The sequence below is a fragment of the Orbicella faveolata genome, unplaced genomic scaffold (assembly GCF_042242905.1).
Source record: "Orbicella faveolata isolate gen_17 unplaced genomic scaffold, um_ofav_v1 contig_12, whole genome shotgun sequence".
In the NCBI taxonomy this organism is placed as follows: Eukaryota; Metazoa; Cnidaria; class Anthozoa; order Scleractinia; family Merulinidae; genus Orbicella; species Orbicella faveolata.
In genome coordinates, this window is record NW_028301539.1 from 7024214 (window position 1) to 7044577 (window position 20364).

The 20364-nt window shown below is 38.7% G+C and overlaps 5 protein-coding genes across 5 annotated transcripts; 3 read left to right on the forward strand and 2 right to left on the reverse strand.

Moving 5' to 3' along the window:
* The first annotated feature begins 1223 nt into the window (after nt 1-1223).
* On the forward strand, nt 1224-2333 carry LOC149116336 (adenosine receptor A3-like). Its single transcript, XM_089278704.1, has one exon. The coding sequence runs from the start codon at nt 1224-1226 to the stop codon at nt 2154-2156; it is 933 nt and encodes a 310-aa protein (XP_089134830.1). The 3' UTR covers nt 2157-2333.
* A 2376-nt stretch (nt 2334-4709) lies between these two features.
* On the forward strand, nt 4710-6604 carry LOC149116337 (protein carrier GPR45-like). The gene is made up of 2 exons (XM_089278321.1): nt 4710-4720; nt 5512-6604. Exons 1-2 carry the CDS (start codon nt 4710-4712, stop codon nt 6467-6469), a joined length of 969 nt encoding a protein of 322 aa, XP_089134447.1. The 3' UTR covers nt 6470-6604.
* Nucleotides 6605-11195: 4591 nt separating this feature from the next.
* On the reverse strand, nt 11196-12143 carry LOC149116338 (adenosine receptor A2b-like). Its single transcript, XM_089278714.1, has one exon. It carries the CDS (start codon nt 12141-12143, stop codon nt 11196-11198), a length of 948 nt encoding a protein of 315 aa, XP_089134840.1.
* Nucleotides 12144-14102: 1959 nt separating this feature from the next.
* LOC149116339 (melanocyte-stimulating hormone receptor-like) lies at nt 14103-15261 on the reverse strand. Its single transcript, XM_089278719.1, has one exon. The coding sequence runs from the start codon at nt 15232-15234 to the stop codon at nt 14284-14286; it is 951 nt and encodes a 316-aa protein (XP_089134845.1). The 5' UTR covers nt 15235-15261; the 3' UTR covers nt 14103-14283.
* Nucleotides 15262-17199: 1938 nt separating this feature from the next.
* Nucleotides 17200-18317, forward strand: LOC149116340 (uncharacterized). Its single transcript, XM_089278325.1, has 2 exons — nt 17200-17781; nt 17931-18317. Exons 1-2 carry the CDS (start codon nt 17200-17202, stop codon nt 18315-18317), a joined length of 969 nt encoding a protein of 322 aa, XP_089134451.1.
* The last annotated feature ends 2047 nt before the right edge of the window (nt 18318-20364 follow it).

Here is a 20364-nt window from a genome sequence, read left to right on the forward strand (position 1 = left end):
CTGATAGCGTCGGAGCCATGTCATAATATTGATACATCGAAGGTTGCTTTTTGGAGACAAAGTACCGACGCATCGTTTGTTACTCCTAGTACAGCACCTTTGCATAGCATTGTGAAAAAAATAAAACCAAAACTATCCATCTTAGGAGAGGGAACCTACAATTTGCAATGCAAAAAGAACCCCGAGTTTGGAGTCACCGAAGAAAATACAAATACATTTGGATTGTCAGTGAATGTGAATCGAGATCAAAACAGATATTTAATTCTATGTTTTCTCTGCATCAATCATTTGCGTGGAAAGTTTTTGAAGGAGACTTGTTTGTCAGCCAGAATGACAAAGAAGGAAGAAAGTCATTTCATTTAAAATAACAAAGAAACAGTGAAGCTGTCAAGACTGGAAACACTTTGTCTTGGATAACTTGACCAGCAGTGCTTTGAAGTGTTGGAGGAATCAAACAAACTTGTGTAAACTTTTCATTTTCTTCATCAGAAAACGTGATTAATTTGATAAACCTTGAGTAATACTAAATGGGGTGATAAGACCCTGTAGCTAAACTACAGATCTCCACACTGCGAAAAACCAGCGAAAAACCAATTAACGCTCGACAATGAACGAAAACCTCCATCTTTGTAACAATGGCTAACAATAGGCCATTTCTGAGTTGCCTTTTGCCTCAGTGTCAAAACGAGTCTTCGTCCGAAATCATTGATATACGAATGTGTTTCCCCTTCAGGTTCATTTTCATGCAAATCAAACTCATTTTCAAATGAAGGGTTTTGCATCGGGACTCGTTTTGAAACAGAAGCACAAGGTAACTAGTTGATTCCTGATTGAGGAAAAAATTAATTTAACCCGTAAAGTTTGCATAATCTGCGAATTATTTCTTGCAGCTAAAATATAACCTTCAAAACTAATAGTTAAACTAGACATTTTTTTTATTATCACATGAAATAAAATGCGGATAGTTTTAAACCCGCAGTTCTTTTTTTTTAATCGGAAACAACAACCAGTGACTCTTTGGGCTTAACCCAGCTGCTGAGCTATAGCTAGTTAATTTGTCTTTCCAAAAACTGTCAATCATACATGTACTGACATATTTAAGCAATCTTGAAATTTGGCGTTATAAAAAGCGTCTTGGTAGTTCCTCAGATGTTAAGGAACCGTTTTGTAACTTTACGACTCTGAGAAGTTTAGACAGTTTCTAGTAAGCATTTCAGATCAATATGGCAACAGCAAACTTCGCTGGAAATGGACAGCAGAAAATATTTGAACAACTATTATGTTTGGAAGGACTAAGTGATAAACTAAGCGGCCAGTTGACATTTGTTTTAGTTTTAAATTCTTTTCTGTCCGTTTCTGCGTTTGTTGGAAATGCTTTGATCCTGATTGCTCTTCACAAGGAGTCTTCGCTTCATCCGCCGTCCAAACTCTTGCTTCGATGCCTTGCAACAACTGATCTTTGTGTTGGTCTATTTGCAGAGCCTCTTTGTGTTGGCTGTTGGATGTCTGTGGTGACTGAACATTGGAATATGTGCCGCTACATATCAGTGGCAGGTCTTGTAACAAGCAATATTTTGTGTGGGGTGTCTTTGGGGACAATGACTGCAATAAGTGTGGATAGACTTCTCGCCCTGTTGTTGGGACTGAGATACAGACAAGTTGTAACATTAAACCGAGTCTATGTGGTCGTTATTACCTTCTGGTTTGTGTCCACTGTTTTTTCAGCAATGTACTTTTGGAATCCCCTTATAACCTTTTTGTATGGCACCGTAGGTATACCACTGGTTCTTATTATCTCGATCTTCTCCTACACAAAGATTTTCGTGACCCTCCGTAATCTTCAAAATCAAGTTCAACAAAATGTTCAACAACCGAACCAAACAAATCAACTGAACATAGAGCGATATAAAAAGGCAGTGTCGACTGCAATATTGCTGCAACTGACGCTGGTCGCTTGTTATCTACCCTATGTTGTAGCGTCGGCTTTGGCGACTAGTGGTGGACGATCTTTATCTGTTTATACCGCTTGGTATTATACAGTCACTTCAGTTTTCTTAAACTCTTCATTAAACCCGATTCTTTACTGTTGGAAGATAGAAGAAGTTAGACAAGCAGTTAAGAACACAATTAGACAACTGTCTTGCCATTTTATTTGAATTAGCTCTGACTTGTAACGAAGAATGATGTTCAAGACTAAGATTTTAAAAGTTCTTGTGAGCATTGTCTTAATTTAAAAGTGGTGCTTACTCATTTTAATACATCAGTATGAAATGTTTCTTTTGCAAGAAGATAGCCGTGGGAAAGTTTTCATCATTGTAATTTAACAAAAAAAATGTTTCGAATGATGACTTATCATTTTACAGCTGTAAATAGATATCGAAAACAATAAATTTCCATTTTTCTTCGTGTGGACTACATCATGTATAGAATACTCTGGTGTTTGAAGGATTCATCTTAAGTTCCAAAAGCCAACAAATATTCTCAAAATGACTTATCATACATTCAGTTATAGAATAAAACAAAGATGCTGTGGGACACGTAGTTAACACTCGGTCTGGCGGTATTTCCTTGAAAATTATGACCCAGTCTTCATTGAGGTTTTAGCTGAATTTTATATGTCTAGAACATACAAACTGAGATGAGTGCGTTATTCTGACACGAACGTCGTTTACGAAGTAAATCAGAAACTATGCATTTAATTTTTACAATCATGTAACAAACCGTCTCGACTTCAGCAATATTCTTAGTCTGTGTTTCTATGATTCGTCTTTAGTTCCAAAACTCGACGAATATTCACAAAATGGTTGAAAAAACATTTATAGAAGAAAACATGGGTACAGTGGGATACGAAGTTATCACTCAGGCGAAAATTATTCGAAAATTATGACTCAACTCTTCATTGAGGTTTGAGCTGAATTATGTTTAATTTGGAGCAAGCAAATTTTTGCAATTTTGTTGTTTAGATGGCGTATGTTTCTGCAGCTGCGAGGGCAAAATGAAATTAAAATGGACAGCTGGGATGTGCTTTATGTGAAGCAGTATTTTATAATGAACATAAAATTTCGAAGCTTCGCTTTAGTGAGTGATTGAACTTATGCCAGTTGAAAATTCGAGAATCGATTTGAGGTAAGCGTCACGGGCATTCTTGTTACACTTCTCAAACCGTGCCATTTAAAACAATGGTTTCTCATGTAAATATCTTTCTTTCGAGACAGCTCGTCTGTCTTTAATATAAATTGAAGGGTTTATTGATTGAACGAAGCTCGACTGTTGGCTGAATATAGACTTACCATACGTCTGTGGTGTATTGGACCAAAAAGAAGATAAATGCGTTGTAGAGAAATTGCGATAAAGTTAATTGTTGGAATGGAAAACAAAAAATACTTTTGCCACAAATTCGGTCATTTCACGAAAAACGGAAAAGGTTTAGAACTTCTACGTTAGTTAGGCTCATATTTCCTGGTATAAATGTTTATTTGGCATGGAAGTTAATTCTAAACAACGCGAGGAAAAAAAAAGACAATATTAATAAGTCATTTTCAAAGAGAAAACTGAAGTTATTAGGTTTAAACATGTACGAGTGATAAATAAAAAGTCCTATATTTTTCCCAAACATTTTTACGAGAGACACGGCTATAAGTTTCGCTAGTCAAAGAATCCACTTCCATCCGTGTCATTGGTATAAACAGAAAATGCCGCGAATCATCAACTGTTTAATTCAGAGCGATGGTGGGCGATCGAAAGATCGAGATGAGCCACCTTCGGCTGAGTAGAATCGAGCCATTTGATGTTCGAAAATCAAAGGCACAGTGTTTCAAAGAGGATATTGACTCATGAATTCAAAATAGGTTATGCAAGCGTTCTTTGCTTATGAGGGCTGCGGGATAGAAAAGGTCAATTAATATTTGGGTATGGTGCTGTTCTTCCTCGCCTCGTGTTCATGGAACGAGTTCTATATATTGAACATTCAGTCAGCTCCTTTTTTTGTTTTTCGCGTGTTACAATTTCTGAGTTGCATGGCTCGCGTGCTTCTTAACCAGTTCTAGAGAAGTAAACGTTTATAAGCGTAGATATTTTGGTTGTCTACTTCATCTCGGTTGTTTCCTTACCAGTTTTAGAGGTTTGTATGTACGGTTATAGGACAAGGTAATTTAATGCACATGTTTCTGCGTCCGTATTTATAAACTGACAAAATGAAAATTATCTTTCAAAACATTGCTGCTTAGCTTTCCCTTGGAAAACAGTTAAGTTTATTTTTTGCTTGGATTTTCCACGTTTTAATTGAGGCGATAAGATATAAGCACATTTACAAAGCAAGATTTGTCATGGCATTGTAGCCGGCATCCATGCAGTCCATTAAGGAAAAGCGGACAAAGTATATTAAAGTTCCTGGCTCACAGGAAGCAAGTTTCTTTAGAATTTCATTGACCCGTCAGTAAAACTAAAGTGAGACAGATATTCCCTTATGTGTTTTCTTTGCATCATCGGGCAATATTCATTTGCAAAGTAAATAAAGGAGATATCTTTGTCAGTCAAAGTGATAGGTCATGTAGCTACACTGCAGATCTCCGTATTGTGATGAACCCACGACAAACCACTTCCCTGAAATTGAAAATCAGAAAACACAAGACAATTGTGATTTTAATTTCGCCAGAGTGTGCATCTTACACATGACGTTTCTCACATTTGATATTTGGAAATTTCGAGCAATGTATGGAAGGTAACTTTGTATTTTTAAAAGCGAATTTACAAGTCCATAGATGAATGTGGCCCCATTCTTGAAAAGCTTGTAAAGCGACGCAATTCGTGCAAACACAACTTGAACCCCCTAAAACAAACAGACAAAATAAGTCCTGATCCACGACTCAAAAAAGTCAAAATCTCATGGAAAAAAGCAAAGAACAAGAAAATTAAGATAAATCATTCTTGATACATTTCCATCCCAGTAGATCCTGAGAAAAGAGCTACAGATTATTTTCACCTTCAAAATCTTGTTTAATATCGCCACTATTATTGATTTCAATATCACCAATCTAAAAAACTGACAAATTATTAGTTCGATAGGTGATCGCGAAAGAAATTAATTTTGGATCCGACTGCTAGAATTAAGAATTTGTGAAATATTTCCTGAGGTCAAAACATACACTTCAAACCAATGGCAGGACAATAAATTGTTACCTTTCTCATTATTTCCATGTTTACTATCAAATAAAAGTGCATGTAGATGCTTTTACCTCGTAGGTTTTTTGCAACGCAAAAATAAAAAAAAAGTCAGTCTTCAGAATCTTTGGCAATAAACCAGCTGCATGGCTATTTAAGTTGTCTTTCCAAACTGTCAATGATATGTATTGACAAGTTTGGGGAATTACTGACAAGAGCTATAAAAAGCGCTTATATTCAATTTTTCATCCGTATATCAGTTCTTGTAGTAAGAAACAACACTGAGAAGTTTCAACAGCGCACGTTAACAGATTCTAGCTCACAGTTTAGCTGCAAATAGCTACGTTGCAGATCAATATGGCAGAAAACAGAAAACTTTACTGGAGATGGACAGCAGAAAACAGTTGAAAAACTAGATTGTTATTCAGGTTTATCTGCTGGAATACACGGCCACCTGACATTTCTTTCAGTTTTAAACTCGTTCCTTTCCGTTACTGCATTTTTTGGGAATGCTCTGATCCTAATTGCTCTTCACAAGGAGTCTTCCCTCCATCCGCCGTCCAAACTCTTGCTGCGTAGCCTTGCAACAACTGATCTCTGCGTCAGCCTGCTTTCAGCACCGCTTGCTGTTATTTACTGGATATCGATGTCTTCTGAAAATGAGGATTGGAATATTTGTCACTACGTATTAACCGCGGGCTTGTTGGTAGGCAATGTTTTGAGTGGAGTGTCTCTGATGACAATGACTGTAATAAGCGTGGACAGACTTCTCGCCCTGTTGTTGGGACTGAGATACAGACAAGTTGTAACTTTAAAACGAACGTACGTGATCGTTATTACCTTATGGTTTGTGTCCGCTGTCTTTTCAGCAATGCAACTTAGGAATCGCCTGATAACCATATGGTATGGTATCATACTTACATCACTGTGTCTAGTAACCTCGGTCTTCTCTTACACGAAGATTTTCTTTACTCTCCGCCATCATCAACATCAAGTACAAGATCATGTTCGCCAACCGAACCAAACAAATCAACTGAACATATCGCGATACAAAAAGGCAGTGTCCACTGCATTATGGCTGCAACTGGCGGTGGTGGCTTGTTATCTACCCTATGGTGTAGTGGCGGCTTTGGTGACAAATGGTGGATTATCTTCAACTCCTTTTTTATGCGCTTGGAGTTATACAACCACTTTAGTTTTCCTAAACTCGTCATTAAACCCAATTCTTTACTGTTGGAAGCTAGAAGAAGTTAGACAAGCAGTGAAGAACAAAATCGGACAAGTGCTTTGCTATTGCTTTCCGACTTAAAAGCTATAGACCAAAACGGTGAAACGACCAAATAGTCCAAGAACTTAGAAATTTTTCCGGAGGTCGTGTTGTTAATACCAGGCATGTGTTTCTAAAGCATTAAGATATCCAAAAGATAATTTCATTTTTGTAAATTAAAGTTTTGTTCCAAATGACGACTTTTACTTTTACCTTTGTAAATAAAGAGAATAAAAACAAAAGATGAAATTTTTCCACGTGTGAACTGCATGACCTAGTTAAGCACACTTTAATTAATAGAGATAAAAATGTAGTTAGCGCTAGCAGGTTTTGATGTTTCTTTTTGCTCATAACACAGTTATAAAGCCTGGAGCTCTTTTAAGGTGGCTGTGTACTGATTTTGAGACGAAAATGAATACTTTCTTATCGAACTAAGTCGGGAAAAACGATTGCGGCGTATTGTCGGTTGCGAAGAAACAAAACAATTAAGGTCTTGATTTTTGCAGTCACTGCCTCGAGTTCAGCCCCATTAGAGTTTTTCCGTGATTCGTCTTCAGCTTTAGTTTCATAATTCAACGTACATTCACAAATAATATACTAAGGATATATAGGTTATAGAACAAATTAGGAATTTCTAGGATGAATTATCGACACCGAAGCGGTAAGTTTTACAAAATTATAAATTATTCCTTGAGGCAGATACTAAAATTTAATTCGTACCATCAAAATGTTTGAATGTTGTGTCCAAGTTCAAGATGGCGCATATGTCTGTAGCTGCGAGGGCAAAATCAGTTAATTGCTAGTATACAAAAATTAAAATTGACAGGTAGCGTTTGCTTAAATGTGAAGCAGTAATTAATAATAAACATACATTTCCTAAGCTTCGCTATTGAGTAATTGAATTTTTAGTCTATCTATATAGATTTTGAGAATCGACTTGAGTGCTTATATATGTGAATTGCTAAATCTTTTGAGGTTAGGGTGGCGGTCATTCTTGTTAAGCTAATCAACCCGTGCTATTAATTTCTGAAGCAAACATCGCCCTTTCCGGAGACAGCCCGTCTGTTTTTAATATTAATTTATTTGTGCATGCATATTTATTTCAGTAAAGTACCAGCCCGGTGGCGCCTTCTAATTTGAATGTTTTCGAGAAGTGGCCTTGATTATCGACATCTTACGTGTGTACTTGTATGTAGCTTCTGCATTAATTGCTTATGCGTTATTCTGTGGTTTAGAACAAGAAAGAGATAAATGTGGAGATAACATGAACAGGTTACTATTTCAATTGACCAAATTTGACTGAAATCGGTCACATCGCTTTTGAGTTGTAACTCTTCAAAGTGTCTCCATCCAGCGAAAACAAAGTTTTGAGAAATAATCAAGTAGCTGTCAATCAATACGAAACTTTCACTTCCGTTAGCAAACGACTGTGTCCATTTCCTCAGTGAATGTGTTTTCTTTCTGAATTTTCACTTTTAAAGTGCACCTAACCCCCAATTTTTTTTCGCTAAAATGAATCTATATGTTATTTGAAATACTTCTGCGAAAAAAATTTTTGGATTCGGTTAAATCCTCGATTTTCTGTACCCCGACGAAATCTCGAAAATAGCCCTAAAACAGCGCCATTTTGTTTCACGACCGAGTTTGAGGAGAATGGGTCCAGCGGCTGTTGTGACGACTACCCAGGATGGTCGAATATGTCACGTCCCCTCATTTCCTTCAGGATGGTGCAATACACATTCGAAAAGTGCGCAGAAATGCCTTCCAGAAGTGCTATCGGCTGTTGCAGCAATATCCTGTACAATTTACTGGCGATGATCGGTCAATGGAACAATAAAGACAAACGATGGTTGATTTTGTCGAACCGAAACAAGCGAACTGAGTCTGTGAGAACCATTGGAGAACTCTCACTGGAATTTGTTCCGCAGACTTTCAAACGCTATTTTCAAAATTTTCTGCTTAAAGCCAACCAGCAATTTGTCGAAATACTACCGACAACCTATATCATCCAGTCCCGCAGTATTTATAAAATAGCCGGCAAAGTTGAGTGATCAATCAAGAAGCGTTACGACCAAGTATACTGATGTGTAAATAGGTCGCAACTGTACGCCGCCAACCAGCACTTATTTCTCTTGATATTTAGATAAAAGTCGAAGATTAATCTTTTAGAATTACATGATAACAAAATTGTTACACTCACAGAGTTTTTCGAAGGTTTGGAAATCAGCAGTGCGATAAACATTCTATACAATATAGTGTCGAAAATATGACCGCGTAACATTATCTGCGGACCAAGGACAATAGTAGCATGGAACAATTTACCTATTTATGAAGATGTTAATATAAATAATTTTAAGACTATTGCTCTTGCAGCCATTAAATCTTTTGTATAATGTATATTCAGACGTCCTAACTTATCTCGATGAGATTATACTTAATCTATTTTACTTTATCTTTTAGTAACTTATAAATTTTTACTGTATATATACATATTGTAATTATTTATTACGTGCTTTTATTATGTTATTTTCAACTCCTAGTACAGTTCCACTGTTTCAGGAGTATACTTATTAAAGATTAAAGATTAAAGGACCGCTTAGGGAACACATCCTTTTCGCTTATCCGACGAAGTTTACTGCAAACTTTGAGAAAAATTTACATTGTTTATTTGGAGTTACGACTTAAACCGTGTGACAATGTGACATCAGTAATTTTATGAAATGTTTCCTTCCGCCTTTGCTTCCCACAGCTTCAAAAATATAGTTCCAAACAATTCTACGATTTTCAATCGATCGAAGCCAATGTTTTGGAGGTCATCAAGTCTCGAAAACTGCAACACTTACGTCGCTCTTATAAACATGAAGCATTCCAGAAAGTAAAACACAAACTGGATTTAATAGAACAACCATACCTTGACAAAATATATTCTCACTAAGGACAAATGTAAACGGGCTATAAACACGCGTGGGAGTCTTGTGTTTAGGTGACGAAATAACCATCCAAAGCAGTCCTTGAGTTTTCTTTCCTGCTTTTCGTTTGCCTGCTCCTCCACTTCGTATCTAGCTTTCCATTCCTAATATAAAAGCAGCTCGTCCGCAAAGAAGTCTCCCCCGTCGTCGCATGAAATATTGCAAATTGTTCTCAAAGCTCTAAGCGGTGAGTGGGTTCACAGTTGTCGAACGTGCTCGATCGAAGTTTATTTCGGTGTCTTCCGAATCGAAACCTAACTCTGACTCCAGTGACGAAAAAGAAATGATTCTGAAACAAAACTTGGACGTTTTAGTCCCAAAATATATTAGAACGATTAGTTTTGTTTTCCATTTTCTCAACGAAATACAGAGAGCTGACTGAGGCGCCATTGAGTTTGGTTCCTGGGTAGACGTCATCAGCAACCGCCGCCCCAGACTCCTTGAAACGCGGTCGTGTAACACTTCAGGCGTGACTTTGAAAGGGCATAGAAAATCGAGGATTCAACCAAATTCAAAAATTTTTTCGCCCAAATGCTTCAAATAACAAGTGAATTCGTTTTAGCAAAAAAAAATTTTGGGGGTTAGATGCACTTTAACTTTGCAAATGAATAAAACCCAATGATGCAAAAAAAACAGAAGTTAACATCTGCTTCAATTGTAACACTTTACAGTTGCTGATGGTTTAATTAAATTCTAAAGAAACTTGTTTCCTGTGAGCCACGAACTTCAATATACATGATCTTTTCCTTAATGGACTGCATGGATGTATGTTAGAATGCCATGAAAAATTTTGTTTTGCAAATTTGATAATTCTACGCCTGAAAACTTGGAAAGCGACGCGAAAAAATCAAATTAACTATTTCCCCGGAAAAGTTAAGAAACAGAGTCTTGAAAGATAATTTTTACTTCAGTTGTCAGTTTATCATAGCGTTCACGACAGTTGGTTTACAGTCTGCTAAACTTAAGGTGGCTTGTAATAGTTTCCAGCATTTTTTCAGCCTTTCTATTTTGATGGATTAATATTACCATACATATATTTTAGTTTATACTGCAATAATGATCTGGACTCTTTCTTAGTGTTGAACTCACTGTTGAAGGACAACAAAAGAACGAAAACAGTGAAAACAATGAAAACAGCAGGTTTGTGGGGGCGGTGTTCTATTGTAACCTGTTCTGTGTCTTCTACACCAAGATGGAGCCAAAAAAACCAAAACATTAGTCACTAAGTTAAGGTCACGAGTTGTAGTGAGTGATCACATTGCATAAATGATATGTAAATGAACGGTTGGTCACCAAACTGTTATGTTACGGTGTTGATTGAATTTAATTAAAGACATTTCTGCTCGAATGTCTTGAATTCCACGTAAATTTCTGCCTGCTTAACACTTTAAGCCGTGTAATTTCTCTCTACTCGGATCGGGCGTTCCCAATTGGGAATTGCAGCCTTGTCACAGAGTAGGAAACCTAGGAAGCGAGAACTCGCTAAAACAGCTTCAAATAAGCAGAAAAAGCGAACAGCAACATGCAAGACAGTGTGGAAGTAAGTTAAGGCATTTTTATTAAGAGCTTTTAAGTACTTCTACCATTCCTATGCAAAGTCTTCTATCTCTTTATTATTTACACCTGTATAATGATAAGCCGTCATTTAAAGCATTTCCTATTGACAACAATGACAAAATTTTCTCTCACGATTATCTTACTGCTTCAGAAAGTCGGCATATAATACCGAAAAATTAAATGTTTAATCACCACTTAATCTTTGGACATCATGAACCTATCATCTTTTTGGTCGTATAGTTCTATAGATTCTCAGTCGCAAAACAATAGCAAAGCACTGGTCTGATTGTGTTTTTCACTGCTTGTCTGACTTCTTCTAGCTTCCAACAGTAAAGAATCGGGTTTAATGATGAGTTAAAGTAATCTAAAGCTTGTGAATAAATCCAAGCCGGATAAACAGATGAAGATACTCCACTGTTAGTCCACAAAGCTAGAACTACACCATAGGGAAGATAACAAGCGACCAGCGTCAGTTGCAGCCATATTGCACTGGTCACTGCCCTTCTGTATCGTGCTATGTTCATTTGATTTGTTTGGTTCGGTTGTTGAACATGGCCTTGTACGTGATTTTGATGATGACGGAGGGTGAGGAAAATCTTTGTGTAAGATAAGATCGAGGTTATTAGAGACAGTGGTATAACTATAATCCAGTACCATAAAGTGATATTCCAATATTGCATCCTAACTGCTGTAAAGACAGTGGAAACAATCCAAATGGTAATAACCATCACGTAGGTTCGCTTTAAAGTTACAATCTGTCTGTATTGAAGTCTCAACAACAGGGCGAGAAGTCTGTCCACGCATATTGCAGTAAGTGTTAACAGAGAGACTGAACACAAAATAGAGGCTGTTAGCATACTTGCGAGTAACACGAAGCGACAAATATTCCAATGTTCATTCACTTCAGACATCCAATATATGACAGTTAGAGGCTCCGAAATAAGACCAACACAGAGATCAGTTGTTGCAAGGGTGCGAAGCAAGAGTTTGGACGGCGGATGAAGTGAAGACTCCTTGTGAAGAGCAACTAGGATCAGAGTGTTTCCAAGAAATGCAGTAATGGAGAGAAAACAGTTTAAAATTGAAATAAAGGTCAGGTGGCCGTGTAGTCCAGTAGTTAAACCCGACGAACATAATACTTGTTCACCTATTTTCTGCTGTCCATCTCCAGTTAAGTTTGCTGTTGTCATATTTATCGGCATGATAGCTATTCGTGGCTGAACCGAAAGCCGGAATCTGTTAGATTGCCGTCGAAACTTCTCAGTGTGGCTTCTTACTACAAGAAGTGGTACATCAATGAAAAACTGACTACGAGGGCCTTTTATAGCGCTTGTCAGTAATTCCTCAAATATGTCAATACATATCATTGACGGTTTTGAAAGATAACTCGCCAAGCAGTTGGTTTGCTGATAAAGACTCTGAACACTAACTGATTTTAATTTTCCGTTTTTAAAAAAGCTACGAGTTAAAAGTATTTGCATTCTCTTTCATTTGATAAAAGACATGAAAATTAGGAAATCTATACATGCAGACCAGAAGTTGGTTCTTAACTAGCTTTAACTTCAGGAAATAGGTGACAAGTTACAAAAATTTCCGAAACTAATTATTGTTAGTTTCTTAGAAAGATGATATCTAAATAAACACTAGTGGCGATATTAAGAAAGAACATCTTGAAGGTAAATGGAATCAGCAGTTTTTTCACATGATCTACCGGGAAGGAAATCTATCGAAAATGATTTATCTCAATATTCTTGTTCTTTGCTCTTTTCCATGAGATTTGTGGATAGATGAGGACTTATTTTCTCTGTGCATTTACGGAATGTTCGCACGAATTAAGTCGCTTTTCAAGCTTTTTAAGTGCGTGGCCTGGAGCTAAAACATCTATCAACTTGTATCGCCGTCATTAAAAATGCAAATGATCCTAAATACATTGTTCGACACTTGCGACTGTCAATTGAGAGAAACTTCATGTGTAATTAAAATCACGATCGTCGTATATTTTCTGATTTTCAATTTCAAGTGGTTTGCCGAAGGTTTGTCATAAAAGGGAGATCTGTTGTTTTAGCCACAGTGTCCTATCACTCTGACTGACAAACGGATCTCCTTTATTAACGTTGAAAAATTAAAATAACCCGATGATGCAAAGAAAACATAGGAGTTAACATCTGCTTTATTTGTCTGACTTTACATTTACCGATGGTTTAATTAAATTCTAAAGAAACTTGCTTCGTTTGAGCCACGAACTTTAATTAGTATACATGATCTTTTCTTTAATGGACTGCATGGATGCAGGTTACGATGCCATGAAAAATCCTGTTTTGTAAATTTGATAATTCTACACCTGAAAACTTGGAAAGCCCAGCGAAAAAAATCAAATTAACTATTTTCCCCGGAAAAGTTAAGAAGCAGAGTCTTGATAGAAAATTTTTACTTCAGTTGTCACTGAGTTTATCATAGCGATGACGAGTGTTGGTTTACAGTTTGCTAAACTTAAGGTGGCTTGTAATAGTTTCCAGCATTTTTTCAGCCTTTCTACTTTGATGGGTTAATCTTACCATACATATATTTTAGTTTATACTGCAATAATGATCTGGACTCTTTCTTAGTGTTGAACTCACTGTTGAGGGACAGCAAAAGAACGAGGAAAACAGTGAAAACAGCAGGTTTGTGGGGGCGGTGTTCTATTGTAACCTGTTCTGTGTCTTCTACACCAAGATGGAGCCAAAAACACCAAAACATTAGTAACTAAGTTAAGGTTACGAGTTGTAGTGGGTGATCACATTGCATAAATGATATGTAAGTGAACGGTTGGTCACCAAACTGTTAAGTTCCGCTGTTGATTTAATTTAATTTAAGACATTTGTGCTCAAATGTCTTGAATTCCACGTAAATTTCTGCCTGCTTGACACTTTAAGCCGTGTAATTTCTCTCTACTCGGATCGGGCGTTCCCAATTGGGAATTGTAGCCTTGTCACAGAGTGGGAAACCTAGGAAGCGAGAACTCGCTAAAACAGCTTCAAATAAGCAGAAAAAGCGAACAACAACATGCAAAACAGTGTGGAAGTAAGTTAAGGCATTTTTATTAGGAGCTTTTAAATACTTCTACCATTCCTATGCAAAGTCTTGTATCTCTTTATTATTTACACCTGTATAATGATAAGCCGTCATTTAAAGCATTTTTAGTCACAGCAATGATGAAATTCTCTCTCACGATTATCTTACTGCTTCAGAAAGTCGGCATATAATACCGAAAAATTAAATGTTTAATCACCACTTAATCTTTCGACATCATGAACCTGTCATCTTTTTTTTCGTATAGTTCTACAGATTCTAAGTCGCAAAACAATAGCAAAGCACTGCTCTGATTGTGTTTTTCACTGCTTGTCTGACTTCTTCTAGCTTCCAACGGTAAAGAATCGGGTTTAATGACGAGTTTAAGTAAACTAAAGCTTGTGAATAAATCCAAGCCTGATAAACAGATGAAGATACTCCACTGTTAGTCCACAAAGCTAGAACTACACCATAGGGAAGATAACTAGCGACCAGCGTCAGTTGCAGCCATATTGCACTGGTCACTGCCCTTCTGTATCGTGCTATGTTCAGCTGATTTGTTTGGTTCTGTTGTTGACGATGGCTTTGAACTTGATTTTGATGATGACGGAGGGTGAAGAATATTTTTGCGTAAGAGAAGATCGAGGTTACTAGAGACAGAGGTGTAACTATAACCCAGTACCATAAGGTGATATTGCAATATTGCCTCCCAGTTGCTGTAAAGACAGTAGAAACAATCCAAATGGTAATAACCATCACGTAGGTTCGCTTTAAAGTTACAACCTGTCTGTATTGAAGTCTCAACAACAGGGCGAGAAGTCTGTCCACGCATATTGCAGTAAGCGTCAACAGAGAGACTGAACACAAAATAGAGGCTGTTAGCATACTTGCGAGTAACACGACGCGACAAATATTCCAGTGCTCATTCATTTCAGACATCCGATAGATGACAGTTAGAGGCTCCGAAATAAGACCAACACAGAGATCATTTGTTGCAAGGTTACGAAGCAAGAGTTTGGACGGCGGATGAAGCGAAGACTCCTTGTGAAGAGCGACTAGGATCAGAGTGTTTCCAAGAAATGCAGTAATGGAGAGAAAACAGTTTAAAATTGAAATAAAGGTCAGGTGGCCGTGTAGTCCAGTAGTTAAACCCGACGAACATAATGTTTGTTCACCTATTTTCTGCTGTCCATCTCCAGTTAAGTTTGCTGTTGTCATATTTATCGGCATGATAGCTATTCGTGGCTGAACCGTAATCCGGAATCTGTTAAACTGCCGTCGAAACTTCTCAGTGTGGTTTCTTACTACAAGAAATGATATATCAATAAATATTGGATACGTGGGCCTTTAATAGCGCTTGTCAGTAATTCCTCAAATATGTCAATCCATATCATTGACGGTTTTGAAAGATAACTTGCCAAGCAGCTGGTTTACTGACAAAGACTCTGAACACTAACTGATTTTAATTTTGCCTCTTTTAAAGAAGCTACGAGTTAGAAGTATTTGCATTCTCTTGCATTTGATTAAAGACATGAAAATAAGAAAATCTATAGACAGATCCTAAATTAATTTCAATTACGCATCAAACTAATTATTTGTCAGTTTCTTAGAAACATGATATGCACATAAACACTATTGTTGATATTAGGAAAGAACATCTTGAAGGTAAATGGAATCTGCAGTCTTTTTTTTCACAGGATCTACCGGCATGGAAATGTATCCGGAAAATGATTTACCTCAATTTTCTTGTTCTTTGCTCTTTTCCTTGAGATTTTTGGATGGATGACACCTTATTTTCTTTGTGCCTTTACGGGTTATTCGCACGCATTGTGTCGCTTTTCAAGCGTTTTAAGTGCACGGCCTGGAGCTAAAACATCTTATCAACTTGTATCGCCGCTATTAAAAATGCAAATGACCATAAATACATTGCTCGACACTTGCGACTGCCAATTGAGAGAAACTTCATGTGTAATTAAAATCACGATTGTCGTATGCTTTCTGATTTTTAATTAGAAGTGGTTTGCCGAAGGTTTTTCATAAAAGGGAGATCTGTTGTTTTAGCTACAGTGTCCTATCACTCTGACTGACAAACGGATCTCCTTTATTAACTTTGAAAAATTAAAATAACCCGATTATGCAAAGAAACACAGAAGTGAACATCTGCTTTAATTGTCGCACTTAAAATTTACCGATGGTTTAATTGAATGAGTGACAATGGCGAAAGGCGAGCTTCCAGAGCCTTTAAATATCTGGTACCCGTGGCTAGGGGAAGGACACCCCGACAGAAAATCCCTGGTCCTCCAGGTTGGGGGTTGGGCATGGGGCCAATCACCCCATCCCGTAAAAGCAAGGTGATTACGGAAACCGGAAATTGATGTCAAGGCCACTCTTTGGAGTGTACCGATAACTAGCAAGGAGCGAGATCAGCAGCCTGCTGTCTTACGGGAGACCACTCCATCATCCTGATGGACAGCAGTATGAGGAATGTAGGTGAAAACCGAAAGGAGACTTGCATGCGTATAAGGGCGTTGACTCACCCTAAGAAGAAAGTGAGAGTGAGATGTTGGAACGTGCGTACCATGTGCAGCACCGGAAAGACTGCCCCGGTTTATAGAGAGATGGCAAACTACAAGGTGGACATCCGAGGGATCAGTGAGTGTCGATGGACAGGGTCTGGGCAGGTTATCACACAAACAGGAGTGAATATAATTTTCGCTGGCAGAAACGATAACTAACACCAAAGCCATTATGATGAGCAAGGAGGCATTTAGGGCCTTGGAGAGCTGGAACCCTGTGAGCGACAGAATAATAACAGCCAAGTTCAAATCCAAGCACATAAAAACAACTATTATTCAAGTCTATGCACCGACCAATGTCGCTGACACCAATGAAAAAGACGGATTCTATGAACTACTGCAACAGGTGTATGACAGGACATCTCGACATGACATCATAATATAACCATGGGCGACTGGAATGCAAACTTAGGGCACCAAATGGAGGGCGAAAACGGAGTGGTTGGTAAGCATGGTTTAGGACGCGACAGATCTGATAATGGTGAAAGGTTCATAGAGTTCCGTGCGGCCAACAGCATGATCATCATAACGACCATGTTCCCCCACAAAGACATCCATAAGTACACCTGGACCTCTCCAGATGGAAGAACAAGGAATCAAATCGACCACATAGCTGTTAATGGAGAGATCGGTACAGGACGCCAGGGCTTTCAGGGGAGCCGACGCAGGAAGTGATCACAACCTGGTTGTTGGAAATATTCGACTGAAGCTAAGTGGGGTGGTTAGAAAACAAGGCGAAACGACTGCACGGAAATATGAGCCGAGCAAGGTAAAGGTGCCTGATATTAAACAAAGGTTTGTCTTAGAGCTTAAGAACAGATCTAGCTGCTTGACAGAAACTGAGTCAGATGAAACAGGAAACGATGACACCCAGAATGCCGAAAGCGTCGAGGAGAAATGGTCGAACGTCAAGAAGGCCTACTGCGAAACGGCAAAGTCAGTTCTTGGTCATAGACAAAGGAAGAGCAAGACTTGGATAAGTGCAACAAGTTGGAGAAAAATTGACGAAAGAAGGAAATTGAAGAAGAAGATGGAAGAGACAAGATCAGAGAGGAGAAGAGAAAGAAGGAGAATAGAATACAGTGACAAAAACAAGGAAGTAAAGAGAAGCTTGAGAGCAGACAAGAGGGAATGGGCAAATGCGCTTGCAAGGGAAGCAGAGGAGGCTGTAAGGAATGGCAACCCAAAAGAGGTGTATAAGGTAACGAAGACGTTATGCAACGACCGGCCACGAAGAATGAACATGGTGAAAGACCAGGATCACGGGAAAGCTATTAACAACAGAAGAAGAGATCAGACATAGATGGCAAGAACATTTCGACAATGTCCTGAACCGGCCTGATCCAGTAGCCCCCCGCAGTTGTCGACGATAGGCAGCCAAACGAAATAGATGTCAGCGACGAATGTATCACCCGACAGCAAATAAAGCAGGCTCTGAAGAACACGAAGAATGGCAAAGCAGCTGGAATGGATTCAATCAAAACAGAGCTACTGAAGGCTGACATAGAGACAACTGCGTGCCTGCTAGAAGACCTATTTCGCACGGTGTGGGAGACAGAGGAAATCCCGGAGGACTGGAATTGTGGTCTGATCGTTAAGCTTCCCAAAAAGGGGAACCTTACTGACTGTGGCAACTGGCGTGGAATAACGTTGTTATCTGTACCAGGGAAAGTTATTGGAGGAGTAATTATTACTAGACTGCATGATGCAGTGGATGGGATGCTAAGGGAAGAATAGGCAGGTTTCAGAACTGGGCGAAGCACGACTGAACACATCTTTGTGCTGCGAAATGTCATCGAACAATCGCTGGAATGGAATGCAAGTCTGTATACCTGTTTTGTAGATTACGAGAAAGCATTTGATAGTGTCCACCGTGAAATACTGTGGAGGATAATGCAGTCTTATGGAATACCATCAAAATTCATAAGAATGGTCAAATTGTTTTACAGTAACACCAAGTGTGCAGTGATCGATGGAGCAGGCAAATCGGATTGGTTTACCGTGAAAGCAGGAGTGAAAAAGGTTGTGTAATGTCAGGGTTTCTCTTCCTCCTGGTAATAGATTGGATTATGTGTAGGACTACAGAGCAAGGTAATACAGGGATTCGATAGTAGATGATGAGACAGCTTGAAGACCTAGACTATGCCGATGACATTGCGCTCATTTCCAGCACATGGACGCAGGCACAAACGAAGTTAGAAAGACTGGGGAGCAACAGTGAAGGTACGGGTTTGAAGATAAACGTCAACAAAACGAAGGTGCTCAGACTCAATGCTAGGAGACAAGATCCTATAAAGATAAACGGCACTGATGTAGAGGATACAGACAACTTTGTCTATCTAGGGGCCACTGTTAACAACTTGGGTGGTGCCGAACAGGACATTCGGAGTAGGTTAGGTAAAGCTAGAAGTGTTTTTCATCGACTTTCAAAGGTGTGGAGAGCAGGTGAATTCCGCCGAGAAACTAAGATGAGGATCTTCAAGTCAAACATCATTGCTGTCCTGTTGTATGAATGACAAAAGCGAATGAAAAAAGGCTTGACACCTTTCTTCACAAATGCCTAAGGAGAATCTTGAAAGTCCATTAGCCCATGCGTGTGCCCAATGATGAAATTCGGAGAAGAGCGGGAATCGAAAAGATCAGTACATAAGTACGACGCAGGCGATGGAAGTGGATAGGTCATGTTCTGCGTATGGCACCAAACTGAAACCCACACGTGGCATTATCCTGGGCACCAAGTGGAAAAAGAAGTAGAGGATGGCCAAGGTAAACATGACGGAGAACTGTGGAGAAGGAACGCGCTGAGCTGGGACTTACATCGTGGGCCGCAGCAGCAGCTGTGGCCAAGAATAGGGACAGATGGCGAGCATTGATCTCCGGCCCTATCCCCCACTCGGGGGCAAGGAACTAAGCATTAATTGAATTTTAAAGAAACTTGCTTCCTGTGAGCCACGAAATTTAATACACTCGATGTTATCCGTAATGGACTGCATGGATACAGGTTACAATACCATGAAATATCGTGTTTTGTAAGTTTGCAAATATACTTAACGCCTCAAAACGCGGAAAACCACGCTTCCCACACCAAATAAAACTAATTATCATTCGATGCATTTTTCCTCTTTCTTTTCATTGGCCAAAAGCGCACCACCTGACCTGCAAATAACGTAAATATACGAAATTGAAACCACGCTCGTGTGAAAAATGGCAGATTGCTTGCCTGAGCTGTCAGGAAGTAATTTAATTAGGAAAACAAACTTGGTGATTAATAACTCGGGCTTCCGTAGGAAAGCCCGAGTCATAAAATGCAAGCCGTTCTTGGTCCCAGGCGTTCGCGGAAGAGCACGAAACTGGGGAGGAGACAGCGACAGAGGAGACAGCGACAGCTTGTGTTATCATATTTGCTCGCTCTTCATGAACAACATGATTTACAGAATGCTGTGTTTTGTGAAGAAAGTTTTGGAAAGAATTACGCCTTATACGGTCATCTCATGTCACATTCAAAGATGTCAATCGTTTTCGGAACGGGTCGGTCCTCAAATTATATTGTCTGAAAGCCTGCCAAATGAGCAAAGTACGAGATAACAAATAAACCATGTACATGTACGAGTTCAAACTACGAAAACACGGGCAAAAACCTATGACTACTGACTAAAAAACAAAATATGATGCTGACTTGAACACCTCAGATATTAAAGAATCAACGATCGTCGCAAACAGAACTTCGAACATGAAGCAAACAACATGCAATTGGATAAAGAGGATACTCAACGAAACAACTTGA

Coding starts and splice junctions, on each gene's coding strand:
- LOC149116336 (XM_089278704.1), top strand. CDS start 1,224: ATGGCAACAGCAAACTTCGCTGGAAATGGACAGCAGAAAATATTTGAA.
- LOC149116338 (XM_089278714.1), bottom strand. CDS start 12,143: ATGACAACAGCAAACTTAACTGGAGATGGACAGCAGAAAATAGGTGAA.
- LOC149116339 (XM_089278719.1), bottom strand. CDS start 15,234: ATGCCGATAAATATGACAACAGCAAACTTAACTGGAGATGGACAGCAG.
- LOC149116340 (XM_089278325.1), top strand. CDS start 17,200: ATGGAGAGATCGGTACAGGACGCCAGGGCTTTCAGGGGAGCCGACGCA. Junction 17,782..17,930: donor ACCCAAAAGAGGTGTATAAG/GTAACGAAGACG, acceptor CTGATCCAGTAG/CCCCCCGCAGTTGTCGACGA.